At 44.4% G+C, this 19,982-nt stretch overlaps 1 protein-coding gene across 14 annotated transcripts in view; it reads right to left on the bottom strand.

Moving 5' to 3' along the window:
• Positions 1–502: 502 nt before the first annotated feature.
• Positions 503–19,982, bottom strand: part of DENND1B (DENN domain containing 1B) — a 279,446-nt gene continuing 259,966 nt past the window's right edge. For 12 of the 14 annotated variants that reach the window (XM_057508165.1, XM_057508158.1, XM_057508160.1 and 9 more), the window contains one exon: positions 16,120–19,321. In XM_057508165.1, the coding sequence (XP_057364148.1) occupies positions 18,788–19,321 (534 nt within the window). In that variant the 3' untranslated portion in view covers positions 16,120–18,787. Of the gene's footprint in view, positions 2,062–2,428; positions 2,545–6,955; positions 7,157–13,194; positions 15,437–16,119; positions 19,322–19,982 lie in introns of those variants that run through there. The other 2 variants (XR_008999472.1, XR_008999473.1) reach the window with 2 other exon arrangements.

Raw genomic sequence — 19,982 nt, 5'->3', positions numbered from 1 at the left:
GTGACGCCAGGTGCCCCCCACCACTGGGCTCTGAGTGCTGACATTTCACAGGAGCAGGTTGGCGGGGGGGCAGGAGCTCTGACCCGACCAGCGCCAGGGATGCAGCCAGGGAGGGAGTCTCTGGGAACCTGCTTGTCACGAGGGGCCCTGTGAGAGCCGCACGGTGTCACCTCGGGACGGTTCTCGGCGCCGGGAATGATGACGCCTGTGCTACAAGGGGCCCACGTGGCCCGCGCGAGCTCTACTACACCAGGGGCAAACCTGGATTCACGCCCGTTTCTGTTCAGCAAGTGTATACTTCTCCAGGCTCCATTCAGAAGAAATACAGCATAAAATTCCTTCTCTGGAATTTTACAAAACAGGATGGTTCCAGCATATCCTGGCAAACTGTCAAGTGAAAACGTTCAAAATTGGTTTGAGTTTTGCCTCAGAGTGCCAGTGTGACACTGGGTCACACATGGGCCACAACCAGTAGTGTTTCAGATGAATCCTCTTTGGGGAAGAAAAAAACCCCACCTATTTATTTTATTCTGCACACAAATTAATCACATATAAAACATACATATTTATAAGATGTTAACATAATAACTGAATACAGATTGCAGCATAAGCCATTTTTTTTTACAACAATCCTGCACTGATTTGTAATTAATTTGGGATGAATCTTTTCACAAAAAGCTTATTCACAAGCGCGTGTTCGAAGCACAGCTCACCAGGACAGGGCTGGCTGCCAATCCGCGCCGGTTCTTGCTGGTTTTCAGGACAGGCCAGCACCCGAGGGCCGCCAACAGTTCGTGTGCACCGCAGGTTCAATTATTAAAAGATCCATTCCAGTGCTGCGTATTTTAAGCACAGCTGAAGAACAGCAGAGCGAAAAGGCCTTTCAACCGTGGGAATTCAAAAGCAAAAGGCCCTCAAGAAGCGATTTCAAACCTCATTTCAAACCCGATTTCATTGCCCAGCTTTCCTCGCAGGGCAATGACAGGGCCTGTCTGATGAGGGTTGGCCGACTGTTTCATCGGGAACTTGACCTGAAGCTCAGAAGGGCAGTATCAGTTTTATAGGTCGGCTCCTTGGTCGCACTGTGAAGGGCAAAGGGAGTTGTAGCTTCTTTTCTAGTAAATGCAGTTAGGGAGGAGGGTGATAATGATACATGGCGTATTAAAAATGGTGACCAATATTTTTATGTGAGCGTGGTCCCGCCACCACGGTGGGTCCAGCAGGGACGCGGCGCCTGCACCAGGATCCCTCTGCCCTCCCCAGGCAGCGGACAAGGGTGTGTGGGCGGTGTCAGCTTCCCCAGGGTCATCGGTCTCCGGCCGGTTCTGAAGGGCCCAGAGAAGCTCCGAAAACAGGCCGGCCCAGTGATGTCCCCCTTCTCTGCCTGGGGCGGCCCTGCCCACTCCCTCTTCAGGAGAACAGCGTTCACTCTGGACGGGGACGCAAGTTACTTTGCAGATTACGATTAAAGCAACATCCAGGAACAGGAGCGTACAGGAAATACCAGGGATTCTGCCAGTCAGATTCCATCGCCCCTTCTTCATCCCAGGCCGTGGACCTCTCAAGGCCAAGTCTACAGTTCCATTCATTTTCTCAGCTCACAGTTACCACCAGAGGTAAAAGACGCAATTACTCACAGAGGATGGCCTGAGAGCTTGCTCTCCAGTTAAGGAAAACTATTTTTCTCAAAAATTACTGAATTCTGTGAAACTCTATATGCTTTACCCCTAAAGCTCCTGTAACTGGGCAATGATGTGCTGTTATGACCCAGGATCATTCACAGTGACGTGGAAGTGGAGAGAGGAGTAATGGTCTAAAAGCCCCACATACCCGAATGTTTCCCAGGCACTGAAACCAGCTTTTCACAAACTGAGCTCAGTGTTCCTTCTAAACCTGCCTCTCTGCCCACATACCTGACCAGGTCGATGTGGGCCTCAGGGTCAGTCCCTGCAGAGTCATCAGCCGCCTTGACCTTTCCTGCCACCGTCCGGCCTCCCACCACTGAACTTGCAGAGACTACTCAGAAATCTGTCTCAACTATTCCTCTCCTCTTTCTGGTTCCTGGAAAAATTCAGATCCAGGTCATCTCATATCATGACTGATAAACTCTACCTACAGCTTCTCCCCCACCTCTCCTCTTGCCCCTCTGCCACCTGTAACCAGCGCCAGGTGAATAAAACACATCATGAGCGCATCGTGCTCTTGATTAAACTTCAGTGGCCCTGCACCCGCTGTGACTACAGGACACAGTCCGAATGTCAGTGTGGCATTCATTCAAATGTCTTCTCAGGATTAATCTATATACAGTCTGTCTCTCCCCAGCTTGTAAAATCCTTTCCTAATTCAAACATACACATTCCTGACAACATCGCTGCTTCCTCTGGGTTTCTCACCGTCTCCCCCAAACCCTAAGGACGTCTATACCCACCTTGCCCTTTTTATTTCAAATTGCTTCATTCAAGGAGGATTTCCTGCTTGAAATATTTGAATGTCTGCTCATCCTTTAAAAGAACAATCACATGCCTCATTCCAAGATTCTTCCACCTACGTGCGAAACGAAGACAGTTCATTTTGACACCACATAACATGTATTTATAATGTATCATGATTTGTATATACATGTGTCATGTGTGTCCTCTTCTCCCATCCCCAGAATCTGAGCTCCAGATTCCGAACTTTGACCTCTCCTTGTATTTTTATTTCCTAGCTCGGTAAGGTATTGATAGCGGGCGGTCAGAGAGTGGCCACCCTGAGCAAGGCCCACAGAGAGGTCGCCCAAGGACAGTGTCACAGGGAGTGAGTAACGGTTCAAACCAAGGCACAGGGCAAAACAAATGGAAGCCTAAGGTGGGTGAAGGGACTTGGATTCCTGAGGATGTTCAAGCAAACAGACGAGGATTTCACGGTATCAGTGGGCTGGTTTGGCGAAGGGTCAGACGTGAGCTAGGTGAGCTGCTTCCTGCCTTCAATATTTCTATGCAGCTAAATCTGTTTCATGTTACCAATTGCTCGACAGTGCTTGGCAAACAGTGAAATCCACGTCAAACACACGTGTGTGAGCCAGCGCGCGAGCCCTGGGTGCAGTGCCCCTGGCCGGGCTCCGCCTGCGGCCGCCTGTTCTGGATGTTTGGCTCAACACCCACTCATGTGTTCCTACAGCCATTCAGTCCGGTTCAGAGCAGAGACTGTGGAACCGCCGTGACGAGCACGCTGCGGTCTATCTGGTCCGGGACCTGCCGAGACCCAGCTCATTCAGTCCACTCCCTGCCCCCAAAAGCCCCAAATCAGGTACTCACCCCTGTGGGAGGGCCTCGTGGAGTGTCTGCAATGAACTGTCCTTAAGGTGAGGGACTCATGTGCTTTCCCACTCACCTTAGGTCAGAAAGTCTGCTTTCTGCATCATCAATGTTGGTGCAGCTTTCACATCGGTGTACTTTGCAATTTGCGTTACCTTGGTTTCCAAGTGGCCAGAACAACCCCTCCAGTGCCACCGCCGGCCGGGGCCTGCCTTCCCGGGGTCTGCGGAGGCTGGCAGGATGCCAGGGCGGTGACAGAGGCTTGTGGCGGGCAGCCCTGAGGGTTCCTTGCCGTAAAGAAGCCTGGAATAGAAACACGTGGTGAAAGGCCCAGCTGGCCAATCCACAGAATGAAGAGAAGTGATAAACCATTACCTGAATCCACGAGGGGTTAGGGCGGCTTGTCACACAGCAATAGGTTCCTGAGACTCACTCACAGCCAGGAGGCAATCTGAGGGACACGGCCACATGCCGCACTTCCCCCGGTCTAATTTCCGTGCTCCCAAGACTGTTGCTGGGGGAGCTGGTGGGCTATGCAGCATTCATCGGCATGGTGACCAAGACTAGTGCATCACCACTGCGGCAAATGTGCGCCTGGTCCCCAGAGTGGGAAGGAAGGGCGAGGATCCACTAAATGCAGACACAGCTCCAGGGGCCTGGGGGTTGCAGTCCCGCCGGGCACCTCCTTGCAGGCTTTGTGGAGGGATGAGAGTGGATGTGGCTGCCCACCTCCAGCTGGGCAGCCCAGGATGGGGTGTGCCTGGTGTTTACAGGGAGTGACAGGAGGCACCTTCAAGTGGCTCTGGAGCAGCTTCTGTACTCACAGGGGTGCAAAGAAGCAGGAAATGACAAATGACTGCAATTTACATCAGCTGTCAGATCTGCCCCGCTTCTCCCTCCTTCAATCATCTCCCCCTGACACCTGGCGAATGGCTCCTCTGGCCCGGGAGAGACGGGCCGCAGAACCGGGGAGTAACTGTGGAGGTAGAGTCAGGGCACGGCACGGCGGCAATCCTGATCGTAACCCTTCAGGAAGGGCCTGCTGAGCGCCAGGGCTGCACGTTCTGTCTGAAAGAAGCCTTGCCCTAGCTCCCTGAGAGAGGGACTTTCATCCTCAGTTAAGAGCCTGGTGGGACAAGGAAGCAAAGGTCTGTTTCTGATCTGCCCCAGGCAGCAGGTGTGACGGGAAATGGGACTCACACCTCTGCCTCACGGGCACCTCATGGTGATTATTAGTGCAAAACGCTTAATCACGAGTAGACACTCAGGGTGCTGCATCTATCGTCCTTTAGAGCAGGTGGGAGTTGGGACGAGCAGCGGAGGCCACATGTCCTCCCCTCCTGCTCTCTCTGTGCAACAAGCCGCAGGGACGCTCCCTCCCCCTTCCCATCAGGCTTACATGACTCTGTAAGATGAGCAGGTTTTGTGCAGAATTCCCACGCCTCAGGACCGCCTGTGACGGGAGCCTCAGTCTGACTGGGGACGTCTGACCACATCTGAGGACAGACTGACATGGATTCTATGAAGTAGTGCTCGTACATTCTTAATGTCAGAGAATGACCCAGACGGTCTCCGGGCTCAGTCCCCCAAACAACTGATAATAATTTAAAAAATTATTTTCACTTCACAGTGGTGACCTCTCTCTCTGGCCCAGGCTTGTAGGCTTTAAGTTACTCTAACTTAAACCTCTTTTGTCAAAGAATCACAAACATCTGTAGTCATCAATAGGAAAGAAGACTGACCGTGTTTCTTGGTTTAGATCATGCTTTTGATCATGATCAGCAAGCCGACTTCACCTGGCTTAATGCTTTGGGTATGATTCAGATGATGGAGTTTTCTTGATTCTGGGGTGAATATGACCTTTGACCTTTCATATTTCAGCCTCTCCAGCAAGTCGCACTGCTGTGCATTGATGGTGGTGACTGGACAGCCTGTGTGTGATGTAAGCCCATCCTTCTGTGACCTGGGACCCAGGCATTGCTCTATATGTTCCAGAAACCTGGGAACATCCATCAGATACACATTCCTGAGGGCAGCTACTTTAAGAACAGTCACAGGGTCTCCTAATATGTTGGGAGAGAACCTCCCCTTGACACCTGCTCCCCGATCCACGTCTTCCAGCTCTACGTGGATCGCTCCTGGGAGGTGCTCACAATTCACAGCTCAAGGCTCCAAGACTGAGCTCATTCGGGGCCGAAATAAAGCAAACCCCGAATGGAAGCACATGTATGTACTGCCATAGGACCCAAGTCTAGCTGCTCCAGAAGCCGGCGGCAGCGCGGCCCTTCGTGCTACGGGTCGGGGCCTGTGGTGGGTCAGTCTGTCCGGTGACCGGCTCAACACCAAGCCTTTTACTGCTTGGGGCCGCTATCCACAGACAACTTCCAGCTTAGCTTCCCCATAACAGAGATAATTCAGTTATTTTGTCCAACAAGCCAGTCCTATTTCCTAAGAAAAGAAACTGCTCTCTTGAATAAGTTAGGGATGTTTCATTTTGCAAAAAGATAAATAACTGAACACTGACTACCAAGAATAGGTTTAATTTGCAAGTGCTTAGTCATACAGACACATTCAGTTCAGCCTAACTCTCAGGGTTTTTTGTTCATGGGGTTCCCCAAATCATCAAGTCTCCAAGGTGCAAACACAGATATCCCCACACGAAGGCAGGCTCAGAAGTCTTTCCTGAAAGTTGTTTTCCTAATGCATTGTTGTTTATTTCTCTGATAGAAGGAAAGCCAGAGAGTCCTCTTGACTGGTGATCTGAACAAAACAAGAATTTCGACATCCCTTAATAAACCAAGTATGACTTCAGCTCAAATATTGAATCTGCAGTAACAGGACATAAGCGCCTCAAATTCAAGGACAAAGAATCAATTTGATACACATGAACTGTTCGTCTGAAGTACGTTGTGGCCAGAACCACTGATGAGAGGAGGATCCCGTTCTGTCGGGCTCTTCGGCTGTCGCAGAGGTGGGGTGTTCCCCCGCGCCCCGTTGTGTGCCCCACTGTGCGACCCTGGGCTACACAGACAGGCATCCTTTGCCTGGCTGGCCTAGGGTGGAGCGGCAGGTAGCAATCCTAGGGCACCTGAGCTCCTGTGCCTCTGGGCGCTCTCCAGAATGTTCTCGTCTCCTCAGGTGCATCAGATTAGGCCTCGCCCGCTGCCACACGCGCCTCTGCAGGGCCCTTCGCCCCGCTCCAGACACACCTCGCCCAAGCGTGCGGGCTCCCTAGAGTTTGGGCAAAGCGCTCCACCTGCTCCTAAGGATGGCCAGTTTAAGGACACACAGCAAGGCTTTGCCACGCCAAGATTCTTCCAGACAGACGTGAGCTCATCTCTCACTGGCGACCTTGGTAAGTGCATGGAGGGTGAACACTGTCTAGCAACAGACTCCCACGTTAGCACCAATGTCCGCAGGCAGACTGAGCCCCTTCCCCATCTGTGTTCTGTTCCAGAGTTCTCTTGCTCACCAGCACGATCTCCCTTTGTGTGCTGTGAAGAGGAAATCTGACCTAACTTGTTCTTGCTCGTTACTACTTACTTCTCAGCACAGATTCTCCTGAGTTTAAAGCCTACTTCTTGATCATTTTCATGCTGCCTTTTCCACCTAAAACAAGGCAGAAAACTGAGCTCCTGGTGAAGCCAGGACTCTCTTACCTTGTATGTATCGCATTACCAAGGTTAAATTAAACACGGGGTTTGATGCCCCCTGAAGGGTCTCTTCTTCATCCCCCTCGTCCCCAGGCTGGCTTTTGCAGACACACAGCTTCATGGATGCCCACACCTCCAGGGCTTTAGCACTTCCCACATACGTGAGGTTGCTCAAAGTGCATGTTTTTTTGCATCACTCAAACATACCTGCAAAATACAAATTTGACTTTATAACCAGTACGTATCATAGTACTTCCCTCACATTTATTCTAAACAGAGCTATTCAGTTCATTTAATGAAGAAAAAAAAACACCAGATTTCTTACATTCAGTGCCAAGTACAATATAATTAGTGAAACAAAACACATCACCTGAAATCTTACCTGGGAGGAGGAATGGTGGTGGATGGAAAATTGTACAAAACACAGAATGCAGAATTTCTCAAAGGAGAGGATTTTCCTGAAAGATTGCTCTACTCTGCAGGGTGAGAGAGCAGCAGAGCTCCAGAAGAAATGTTCTTGTGTGGAGAGAGGCAGCAAGAGGTGAAAAAGACAAGAAAAGGCGAAGCCAGTTACATAAACACAGGGCTGGTGACATTTAAAATGTGGCTGGAGGAGAAAGGTGAAATGGAGAAGGGCAGTCCGCACCACGGGCGCCCGACACGCCCAGTACAGCGCGGCTGCTCGGCCTGGAGCTCAGCGGGTCTGGCTGTCAGTCAATGTCTCCGATATCAAGATGGGACCCTGACTTGCTTTGCGATGTGCCAAGGGTCAGATTTGACCAGGAGTCTACCAAATAATTTAAGCACATATAATCTTTAAATGACCTCTAAATTCCTTCCTGCTATGCTAACATTTTCAAAAGCATTAAACAAATGTGCAGAATGTCAGTTGTTTGTATGTTATTCATTTTAAATTTTAAAGTAATCTTAAATTCATAATGGTCTTTACTGTCAACAGTGGGCTTCATTAATGGACAACAATACATAAAGAGGTAATGCTAAAAAAAAATTTAAACTTTGCCCCTTCTGTTAATCAGGAGGGGCCAGACAAATGTTTAAATTATCTTTTGGCTTATGCATCTTCTGAAATTACATACAATACTTCCTTCTACTTTGAGAACTTCTACTCATAATTCCTGCAGAAACCAACTTCCCCCAGGGTCTGACGTTAGGTAGCGGTCCCTGGCCGCTTGCCTGTGTTTCCTGCCCTCGTGCCGCCATGTCTCCAGGGTTACTCTGGGACTTCTACCTTTCTTACCACCAAACTCAACACTATTCCTTTGCTTCCAGTTTGGCATTTCTGATGTTAATATTTGGTGGCAGGTCATTCCCACAGGAGGGACCGTCTATCATGCTCCTCAAGTCAGCAGACCTGGAAGGCCCTTCCTAAGCTCTGCCACCTTGAATAAGTGATGTTCTGCTCAGTTCCTCTCAAAACAGCTAAGAAACAACTAGTCTGAGCCAAGCGCTGTGCTCAGCACTGGAGATTCAACAATTAACAAGATTTGCGCTTTCAAGGGAATGAATGAGAATTGGCTGTTTCAGTGTGGAAATCAAGTTAATTCATGTACAGGAAAATTAGTTAATTTTTAAAAATTGGTTTCCTTCTGATTTCTAATAGGAATAGAGCAATAGACACAAACTGTTTGAGCTGCATGCAAGACTGGGTCTAGCTAAGGCTGCAGACAAGCGATCAGTGACAGAACAGGGGACGAGCCTGACCACAGAGACTGTGCCCGGACGACGCGGGACTTCTTCTCAGAAGATGCAGGATCATCAGTCATGATTTCTAGAGCGGTAGCTCCCTTCAGCTCTGCATATCCAGGAAAATGACTTCCTATTCACACTGTCTTCTTGAATTCCATCTTGTGAACCTAATGGCAATTTTGTTCTCCAATCTTTAAATATGTTTATTGTATAGTCAGTGTGGAGTGCTTTACTTTTTCTAGTTCTCAAAGAGCAAAATTTCTTCATGTGATTTATTTTTCTAAATTGCCGATGGTGGGAGCTGTATGTGCTCTGAATTTTGAATTGTACCCACAGAATGACCTTGTGTGTGTAGGTCTCCTGGAGTCGCGGCCTGTGCGGACTGTGTGCTATGATGACGTATTCTTGGAGGGTTGTGTGCTGTGCGCACAGTATACAGAATCGAGGGACACTATAATATACCACAAAAACCACATGAAGCAAATACTGAGACTTGATACAAAAACTTTGTTTCTGGGTTTATTTTTCTGTACACATCCAGACAGATCCTTTGTCACATCTCTGGGTCTGAAAGTGGAAATTTTCTTGCCCCAGTAGATCAGATATTCCTCCAAGAGTCCTGATACATGAGTCTTAATTTCTCATCCAGAACTCTTATGGACCACACGTTACACCTCCTGAGCCCACGAGAATATTAGCCAGATTTTAGCTCGCATGACACCCATATCTGTCACCTGGCACATATGCACAATGGAATGTTATTCAGCCACAAAAAAAAAAGGGAAATCCTGCCATTTGCAACAACATGGATGGACCTAGAGGGAATTATATTCAGTGAAATAAGCAAGGGAGAATGACAAATGCCATGTTTTCACTTATTTGTGAGATCTAAAAACAAAATGAAACACAATGAACAAAACAGCAGCAGACTCACTGACACTGAGAAGTGACTAGTGATTTCCACGGGGGAGGGCCTGGGTCATGGGGGTACCATGAGGGGGATAAAGGGGCACAAAAATTCTCAAACATAATATAAATTGGTCACCGGGAAGGTAGTACAGCATGGAGAATATAGTCAATGATTCTGTAACATCTTCCTATGTTGACAGATAGTAACTACACTAGAGGGGGTGAGGATTTAATAACATGGGTAACTGTTGAACAACTGTGTTGTATACCTGAAACCAAGATAAGATTGAATAATAACAATACTTTAATAAAAAAAAAACCTCTTACATGTCAGTAATGAGAAACAACTCAATATGAATATAGGTAAAACATTTGAACATACTCTTCTCCATTGAAGATATGTGAATTACCAATAAGCATATAAAAAGTTTCTCAACATCTTCAGACCTGATACAAATTAATAACCAAATGAGACACCACCAAACACCCACCAATGGCTGAAACCAAAATGACTGACAGATCATGTATTGCCAAGAATGTAAGAACTGAGACTCTCCTGCATCCTAATGGTTATTTAGTTTACCATAGAACCCAGAAGTCCTCCTACCTATTAACTCAGGGGAAATGAAAGCGTGTCCCTCACAGTAACTCCCACTCAAACGTATGGAGCAGCTTCATTCAAAATGACTCCAAATTGAAAACAAATATGCTTCACAGAGTAAATCAATTATTACATTGTTTCATAGCCACACAGTGGGCTACTACTCAGCTGTAAAAAGGAACAAATTAATGGTATGTGCAACACCATAGATACATCTAATAGCACTAAGCTAAGTAAAGAAGCCAGACACAAAAGGCTGCATATTGTATGATTTCATTTATGTGAAATTCTTGAAAAGGCAACTGTAGTGAAAATATATAATGTTGGCTAGGAGCCAGGATCAAGAGGAGGGGATGGAGCAAAAGGGAACAAAGCAATTTTGGGGGTATTGAAGTGTTCTGAATTGATGTGGTGGTTGTATGACTGCATACATTTGTCAAAACTCATGATACTCTTAAAGTGGGTGAATTGTGTTGGATGTAAATTTTACCTCAATAAAGCTGATTGGAAAAAATGTAAAAGACGTACCTCGAAAGCAAAGCATCTTTACATAAAACAGTAGTACTTTAATTTTCAACAGCCTTATCTACATCTTGGACTAAAGGAGTGTTAGCAAAGCAACTTGAAAGTCCTTTAAAAATCTCGAAATCAAAATGTCCAGGGACTTTTAGTTCACTTTACAATTGCAAATTAAAAATGAATACTTTGCAACAGGCCCCAGAATACTATTTCAAGTCATACAGAATGTTACTCTGTGTTATGTGTACAATTACCCTTTTTAAACAAAATCTTTATTGATGAGAAATAACTGCTTATGTTTCTCTAGCAGAAAGCTTTAAACAGACTAATTACAAGTATCTATCAATTGTCATCTGCTTACAAATTCAAACGGTTTTCTGTCTCTCAATAAGCATGTCGCTTATGCAAGGAGCTTATACTACAGAACAGAGCATTTCCCGACAAATTGTTTCACAGATTGAGAATTTTGGCCTAATGGATTTTATCCAATTTGGACATTTGTCAAGTCTTTGAAAGCTTAGCGTTTACTTAAAAATATTTTTTTAAGTTTAAATTTGGGGGGAAGGGAAATTGAATAAAATGCTAAATGAATACCATTAGTGCATTTTGATATCTCAAAATGAGTCCTCAAATTAGAAGCTGGAGTTATAAAAGGTAATTCTTAAAATTTAAATAAATATTTTAAATTAAAGTAATGTTTACATGGTGTTACAACAAAACACCGTGATTATGAAACAGCTCATATTTAGAGTAGGTGCGATTCTAAAATAGCACATAAGAGGGGGTAAGTTCTGGAGTGTGAGAAAAGTAGGAAATGCCTGCAGAGATACTGAAAATGATGTTTATGTGCTGTCAACAGCTTCATGTATCAGCAAGTGTCTCCACATTAAAATATTTCCAAGTTACCGACTTTCCTTTTCCTCAAAATCGATGTCCCCAAGCACTCTCGCACTTCTCACGTGTAATCGAGGTGGGGGCCCCACCCACACTTTCCAAAACCTGCCAATAAAATGAAGAGAAAGGGAAGACGCCATAGAGAACATACGGATGATGTTTGGCAAACATCAGCTGAGACAGAATTACCCGAGCTGGGGCGGGGGAGGAAAGGAGAATCCAGACGTGAATACGATCTTCCTAAATGATACTAGGGAGTTCTGTATTCAAAATCAAATCCTGCACCTGCATTTTGTCAAGAAAGCGTCGTCTGATACTTCGATGAGAAGGCCGAGCTAGAAGAGAGGGTCTTATGGGGAGCACGTGCTGCGCAGTTTCTGCCCCGCGCTTCTGCACAGGGGCACGGAGGCTGGGGCCAGGGTGTCAGGCTCACCCCTCCTTCTTCGAGTTTACGAAGGACTGGCTACCTCAGGGGCCCCAGGGACTAGAAGCATGGTTCAGGCTCCCCCCCCCCACCCCTTTTTAAGCTGTGCAATTAATTCTAATGAAAGCTACGTTTAAGACCCACTGGATTAGATAAGCTCTAAGATTTTTTTAGTTATACTTTATGGCTTTATAATCCAAAAAAAAGCCCATGAATTCAAATGAGATTGGATATTTAGGAATATTTTCTATCCCTAAAATTATATGGGAGTCCTATGTATATAAAAGTTTGTCAAAAAATAATTCTAAGAACAGACACTTCTATTTTCAATAGATAGAAATAAAGATTTGGATAAATTAACAGGCCCAAATCAATGGCAGAACTTGGGTGTTTTTAACTCACCTGGAAATTTCCACAGTACACTATTTTTATGCTGTTCAGGCTATATTTCTCATGTATGCACAAATTTTTGTGTGTCCTGTAATTCACTGTTAATGCAGGGCAAGAAAACTCTCAGACCCACTATATAATCCTGCTACAAACAGGATGACTTCTTTCATTTATACTTCAGGAAAATCCAACTGGATATTTTGTTTCTACATCTATAAAATTAAGATATGACTCACATACAGACACCCTGGGAAGGTGGCAGGCCAAGGGCTGAACATCAAGATCAATAAAAGTTAGCTAAACCTTAGAATTACAAGGATAGTATCTTTCTTATTTTCAGACTTCTGCATCTTCTATGGAAACAAGGGAAGTTAAGCATATTATTTCCCAAGTTTCTGCACCAAAGAGAAACTTTGCTTATTCCAATAGGAATCTGGTTTTTGCTGCGGGTGGAGCCGTCACAGCTCCGGGACAAGGAGCGCGTGCTCCCAGCCTCTGGGGCACCACGCACCCCCTTTCTGCATTTCACTGTTCTTGACTCTTCCAAGGAGGCCACTACATGCAGCTGTCTGACTTGAATAGGGCCGCTCTCCTAGGAGCCTGTACTTACCTGTGCCGGTTCAGGAGCCTCATAGACTAGTTCTCCAGAGAGGAAGAAAGGACACCTGTCCAGCAGCCCCGTCAGGAGGACTCAGGCTCGGATCCACCCTGCAGGGGCTACAAACTCAAGGATGGTTGTGGGGCCCTCGCGGCAGTCCCCCTAGAACGCTGAGGATGACAACTGGCCAGTTACACAAGAAGGGTCACCACTAGGCGAAGTCTGGTTATGACCAATTTTATTCTGTGACTGCAGTGTTGGGCTCTTCACGGTGATGTGTAGATCATCCCATATTTATTTTTGCATATTAAAAAAAATCCCCAAACAACACTTTTTTTATACACTGTCCTCCCCATAAGTAGCCTACCTTAGAGACGATTTATACTGTAGCCTTGAGGACACGAGAATGATGAAGCAGGCCAGGGTGCCGGAGAGCTCTCTGCAGACACCCATCACCAAGCCCAGCAAAAAGCTAAGATTTTTAGTACTCCTGAACAGTTTAAAGCAAAATAAATAAGCTTTGGGAAAATTCAATTTTGAACCTCTCACATACCTTTTATGAAACCAGCTTTTATGCATTTTAAGATTAGATTCCATGCAGTTCATACTTGTTATTTTAGGCATTGCTGTAAATACTAAATCATAACAGATTCAAGACCTCTCATTTCTGGTATATGATTATTAAATGGTTTTCAAAATAACCACAGGAAGTCACACTATCTGAGGGATGGTGATGGCACATGCGTTGCTCAGACTCTAATTCTGTCCCTCCCTAAACATCACACGATGAACCAGAGGGTGGATCAGTCCATGCACCTTGACAAGGTTCCCATCAGAGGACTGAGACACAGACACAGCCTTGGAGGTTCATCATATCAGAGGTGACCACCTGTCACTTTGCGACCTTTTAAGATAAAAGGGTATGTATTTCAAACTACTTCACTTAAGTATGGTTGAAAAAACATAGGTTTCTGGATATAAAGTATCCAGTTATCACTGTTCTCCAGTACCTGTTTCATTTTTATTTTTGGTATGTTTGCTATTGCATCCAGAACTACAGATTTTCCACAGTGCTTTCTGCCTCATTCAAGTATAAGTAGAAATCTATAGAAGCTCTAAGGTTAAACAAACTGTACATCATACAAAAATTAACTTAATTTACAGTCAAAAAGTATTGGCGATGCCCTTGGTAAATCTTACCAAGTATTCAGCACAAAGGATTACTACCATCCACACATGTGGCCATGAACATACAAAAGCCATGTAGATCTGCGTGGTACAGAGCTCAGTATTTGTTAATGTGTACATGTAGGATCAGCATTCTCTATTATATACATTTTTAAAGTAACGATATTAACAATACTTATCTAAGGTTCAGAATTTTCTTATTGCATATTTATTGTTGCTGAGGCAGTTTTGATACAATAATGCGGTATCCATAATCATTTTAAATAAACAAAAACATTTCTCTTGCCAACAATATAAAGAATATTTTTTTCTAAAATCACACAGAACATTGCTACACAGTTTTACACAAACACTGAAAAACATGACCTTAAAGAATCTGCTAGAAAAGCAGATGTGTGTATTTATATAAACTAAATAATGCAAGGAAAAAATATTGCACAAATTCCTATTATTTTGAAAATAAAATACACTTCTTTCTAACGATACATAATTCCCTATCTTGACCAAATTAAAATATTAACTGGTTTGCTCAAAACAATGCTGGCTCTTAAATAAGCTCTAAGAAACAGACACTAATAAACACTGGGCTCGAAACAGGACAGATGTCAGCACTGACAGAGTTTGTAAAAACTATTTTCTATACCAAGAAGTGCTTTGGGAATTAGATTTGGGTATTTATTTTTATACTCTTAAATTTATCTTCTGAGTTACAAGTATCTACCCAGAAGCAGAGTCTCTTATGCTAAACCAAATGGAATTCTCATAAAAAATTTATTCATGAAAATAATCTTTTCCTGAAAATCCACACTTTCTAGGAGAGAAAGAAGAAATACTGATTGTGAGAATATTCACAGTTTTCTCCTCTGGATCAGGAGTCTAATTCTTCATGTCATTTAACTAATTAGCGAGCATTCTTGAATCCTACTGTTAGGGGATCAGCACAGAATCCCACCAGCCACACTGACACGTACAGTTTTGATTCACAAGCAAGGCAGGGAGAAGGGGCTGTTTCCAGAGAAGGCTGCTTTCAGGATAAAGGCAGTAAAAACTAGATTCCCAGCAACACGCACCCACACCCTCAGTGAGTCCCAAACTGAGCAAAAAAGGGGCACCGCTCCAGGACCGAGAGCCCTGTGCTCCCTGGGGAAGGCTGAACAGAGTGGTGGCTGGGCATCAGACAAGCAAGGACACGTACTTTCTGAGAGATTCCGAGTCTGTTCTTTAAAAGTAGATACCTTAGGTAGCAGCATTATTATACTGTGTGTAATAAGAGAAAAAAAGTCAATGAAATTAGAAATGGTACTATGGTTCTGGACTTGGAGCATGTTCTAGATTAAGCAGCTTTAGAACAAGTTCTTTTTTGGTGTTAGAATCTTGGGTTAATAACCAAAATATGTTATTACTACTACTACTACTACTACTACTACTATTTTTAACAGCAGTTTGCAATTCCTTTTCTTTTTATTTGGTTCCTTCAAAGCAGGCCACATCAATTATTTTATTTCCCTATATCCTCAGTTACTGTACCTTGCATATGCCTGGTACAAAGAGGAAATAAATATTTCCTAAATAGATGAGTTATTAGTTTCATTAGAAAATAATCATGCTATATTTTGGTGTCTTTCTAAAATATGCTAAAGTAGGTAACCATCAAAATATTTCACTTAACCAATACTTTGACTTAGCAAGAGTTCTTAAGTTCACACACTGCTCTTCTACCCCTGAAACACCATGGATGGAGCACTTAAGGGTGAAAGAATAAAAGCTAGGGTGAGGTTCGGGGGGCTGTGGCCCCACTAGGAGCACTGTGTCAGGGCCACAAGGCGCATCAGCTTACTCGGTTCTGTGGAAGAACAAGTGTTGCCTCTTTGAAAAACAAAATCCAAACCGCAGGGAGTTTACAAATATTTGATCAGTTATAATAGAAATTATGAACATAGTAGGAAAGGAAATAACACTTTTATTTCAGAACTCACTCAATTTCACTTCATTCTCTCTACTTCCACCATAATATGGGGAAGACTAAGAGCAGACACTGAATACTCAAAATTATAATGGTTTGAAATGCTCATTCTTGCTACTAGTCTTTTGGATTTTTTCTAAGAAAAACTTGTAGAATTTCTGTTTTTGCTTTTGTTTTTAATGTGGAATATAACAGCTGATTTTATATGTTGAAATAAGGCACAAATTCAGTTTAAAATACCTTGATGTGAATGTCCCTTGTGATGGCTAACTAGCCTCAAAACACCACCTTACTTTGTAGTCAAATGTGAGGTGATGTGATCAGAGGACCTACAACACTTCTGAGGCCATGTTTATTAAGTAGACGAAAACCCAAATTTTGCTTTCATTATACAAATGATAGTCTCAATGTTTACACTGAATTCTGATGGAAAAAATACCTCATCCCAATTACAGTCCTTTCAAAAACTGTCAAGGAATATTTGCCAAGCAGATTAACACCACTGACCTTTTGCCCGTCTCACTTAAAACAGCTCTTCTGATAAATGGACTCCTTTTATTATAGATACTTCAATAAAGTAGAATGGAATTTTGTAATTAGTATATAAAGGCAAAATTTGATAGGAACCTTGAGTCTTACTTTTGTGTTAAAAATAATAATGATTAAACACACTTTTCCTTAATATATAGAGTCCAACCTTATGATAAGGAAAACAAGGTTTGCTTTTGTTTATAAGCGTCTCAAATAAAACAATCATTCAGATTTTGGACTGTAGTCAAAAAAATGAAAAACTTGGTCTTTTCTTTAAATTATTTAAAGACTGAACTGAATAAATATTTTTAGGCAATGTTTTTAACAAAACCCTTTTCAGAATTTTTTAAAGCTGAAAATTAAATTCTTTCAGTGAATATTTTAGAGTATAGTCCTGATGGGGTTCCTAAGTAGTTTCTTAAACACCTTTTCTAAAATGGTCATTTTAAAAACATAATCATGGTTAGAAATGCATAAAGTATATACATTGAACATACTAATAATAAATTAACCACAACATCACTGTCTTTTTCCTGATTATACCTGTTGATCTAGTCTGTCATGAATCAATATTTGAGGGAGAAGAGATGAATCTTCTACTGGGAGAATCCCAAATTATGTATGTAGGTTCTCTGCCCTCAACGAGAGGAAGCGTGAACCCCGACTCCTCGGGTGGGGCTGCACACAGGGGCTTCCTCCCAGACCACAGCGCAGAGAGGGAGGCGGAGAGGGGCTTCAGCTGGAGGAACTCGACCGCTGCCTCGGCAGGTGGCCACACTCAGCACCCATGCTCACCAGGCGTGGTGGCGCCTCGGACCCTCGGTACCATGTCGTGACAATGGCACTTTGCTTCTGCCGCCTTCCTTCCCCGAAACCCATCGTCCCAGTGTGACTGTGAGGAAAGTACCAGACAGACTCCAGGGGAGGTTTGCTTTGCAGCACATGCGACCAGCACTCTTCACGACTGTCAAGGCCACCAGACCCAGGGAAGTCTGAGAAAGTGGTGCTGCCCCGAGGATCTAAGACTCGAGATCCAAATGCAGTGCATCATCCTGGTTCTGGGGCCGGAACACGCCCCTGGGGGGAGAACCAGGGAACTCTGAGTAGACCTGGAGCATATGTCCCAGCTCACCGACCTGTGGAGAACGTGCCAGGCTGACATGCGGTACCGAGAGCAGGAAACCGTGTTCACATGCAGGAATCCTGCCCTGTCTTCACAACTTTGCCATTAATTAAAAACTTGTAAAACATCAAGTCAATTATTGTAAAAGGTAAATTAAGATGAGATGAAGCATTCTGATAAAAATTAGCTGGGAACAAAAGTGGAACTTTTTCATCAGGACAGGTGACGTTCTGAGGGCGCATTCCCAGCCAGCGAAGGCAACCGAGGCCATGTCACTTGTAACAGCAGTCACTCACTTCATGCTGCGATGCAGCATCTCACACATCCCACTGACTGAAAGGGCAGTTGTGCCCGAATGCTTTTTGGAAAACATGGCTGCAGCGTCCGCAAGAGAGCTTTGACTCTGAAAAAATGAATTTTGCCCTTGATTCAATGAATAGAAAAAGGCATTATTGCTCTGCAGAGCTCTTCCCACTTATCTTTCAAAATATACTTGTAAGTCCATAAATTATTTAAGTATGGTTAACACAGGCTTAAGATTAAGGCAATTAGGGGGTCAACAATTTCAGCAGTTTCCGGTTAGTTCTGGTGAGTGTTAGTATCTTGATTAGTTCATGCTCAACCAGGTCAGCACAGCAGTCGTCGGCAATGTGCAAGGGTTAGACGTGCGTGCGTAGTTTGAATAAAATGAATGGCATTAAGCACCAATACTGGGGAGTCACATGTTCGATACATACTTCGACACATAAACAAACTGGTGCCCGGCTTAGGCGCACAGGAGGCGAGTCAGCTTTACATGTAATGCCAGTGGATGCTACACACCCACAAGGCAAACAAGCAGAGGGAATGTATTTCCCAAATGAAAAATGATTTTTAGACAGTAGTAAGAGTTGTCATTCCTACAAATAATCGTTTACTGTGCAGGTCATGTGGAATCCTACAATGTTTCCACAGAAGCTTGGATGCAAGTGACTGACTACCAACTGTTGATTTAAACGTTGTGCCCACTCGTGGGTCCCTCTGAAACGTTCAGGCCCTGCTGGAAGGCAGATGTTAAGTGGCACAACGATGCTACCTCGTGAAGCAGGCCACCATCCTCGGCCATCTCTGCGGCTTCTTCTCCCTCTCTCTCCCAAGGCACAAAAGCAGGCGGGAGTCGCCCGCGGCTGGGTGCAGGCGGGTCTCCTGAAGTCTGTCCCAGGGCTCCCTTCTGCTCTGCCTCTCCTCGTTCAGTCCAGGAAACTTCCGGTGGGGCCGGCTGGGTATCCACCCCAGGAGGACCGGCTGCCTTTCCCACCCCAGGAGGCCCGCTCACACTGCCCACACGGAGGTGTCTTCCGCTGTTCTCCTCTTTCAGGATGAGCAGGGACTCCGTGAGCCTGCCGGGGGAGGTGTGCCCCCTGGGGGACGCTGAGAGGCGCTCGCAGGGCGCGGCACTGTTCTGCCCGGGGTGCTGCTCTGTTGCGTCCCCAGAACCGCTGCAGAGCAGGGCCAGATTATTCTCACTGGGAGCATTGGATTTATTCTGGAAGAAGAAACAGCACATTCAGAAAATTTTAATAAAATTAAAGTAATACTTTAGCAAAACCTTCTTTCCCATTTGGAAATCAGTATGAACATCTTTTATATTGGGACACGGAGTTCCTCACAGAGGAAACAGAGCACTGACAGTTAATTCTGAACACCTCCCAAAGCTCTATTACAGGGAAATATATAAATACATACAATTTTTATTTGTCAATTATACTTCAATAAAGCTGAAAAATAGAAGTATTTGCCCAAAAAACCCAAAGACAAACAAACTAGGTCGTATAATCAATGTCAAGTTCCGGAGCCGCTGAGAATCGGAACCTGGTTGATGTCACTCAGACCTGCACCTTGAGTTTTTAAAGCACTCGGTTCAACTTGTTTAAAGCATTGTTTATTTTTGGGGCAATACAATGAAAAATTACTTGAATGCATTAATAAAATTTTTTTGGAGATCCAAGAAATTTAGAAAATAAGCGGAAACATTTCACATTTAAAGAATTCCCAGAAAAGACAAGGGTAAAACTGGATTGTGACTATTACTACGTGACCAAAGAACCTCAATCAATGACAATAACCATCAGGTTTGGTTAAATGAAAGGAAAAATACTGGAATTTATTACTAGAAGTAATCCTCAAAGATGAAATTTTATGTTATT

Source organism: Manis pentadactyla, chromosome 9 (assembly GCF_030020395.1).
Source record: "Manis pentadactyla isolate mManPen7 chromosome 9, mManPen7.hap1, whole genome shotgun sequence".
NCBI classification, from domain to species: domain Eukaryota; kingdom Metazoa; phylum Chordata; class Mammalia; order Pholidota; family Manidae; genus Manis; species Manis pentadactyla.
The sequence above is the reverse complement of the archived record's forward strand: the minus strand, read 5'-3'. Positions and strand labels throughout refer to the sequence as shown.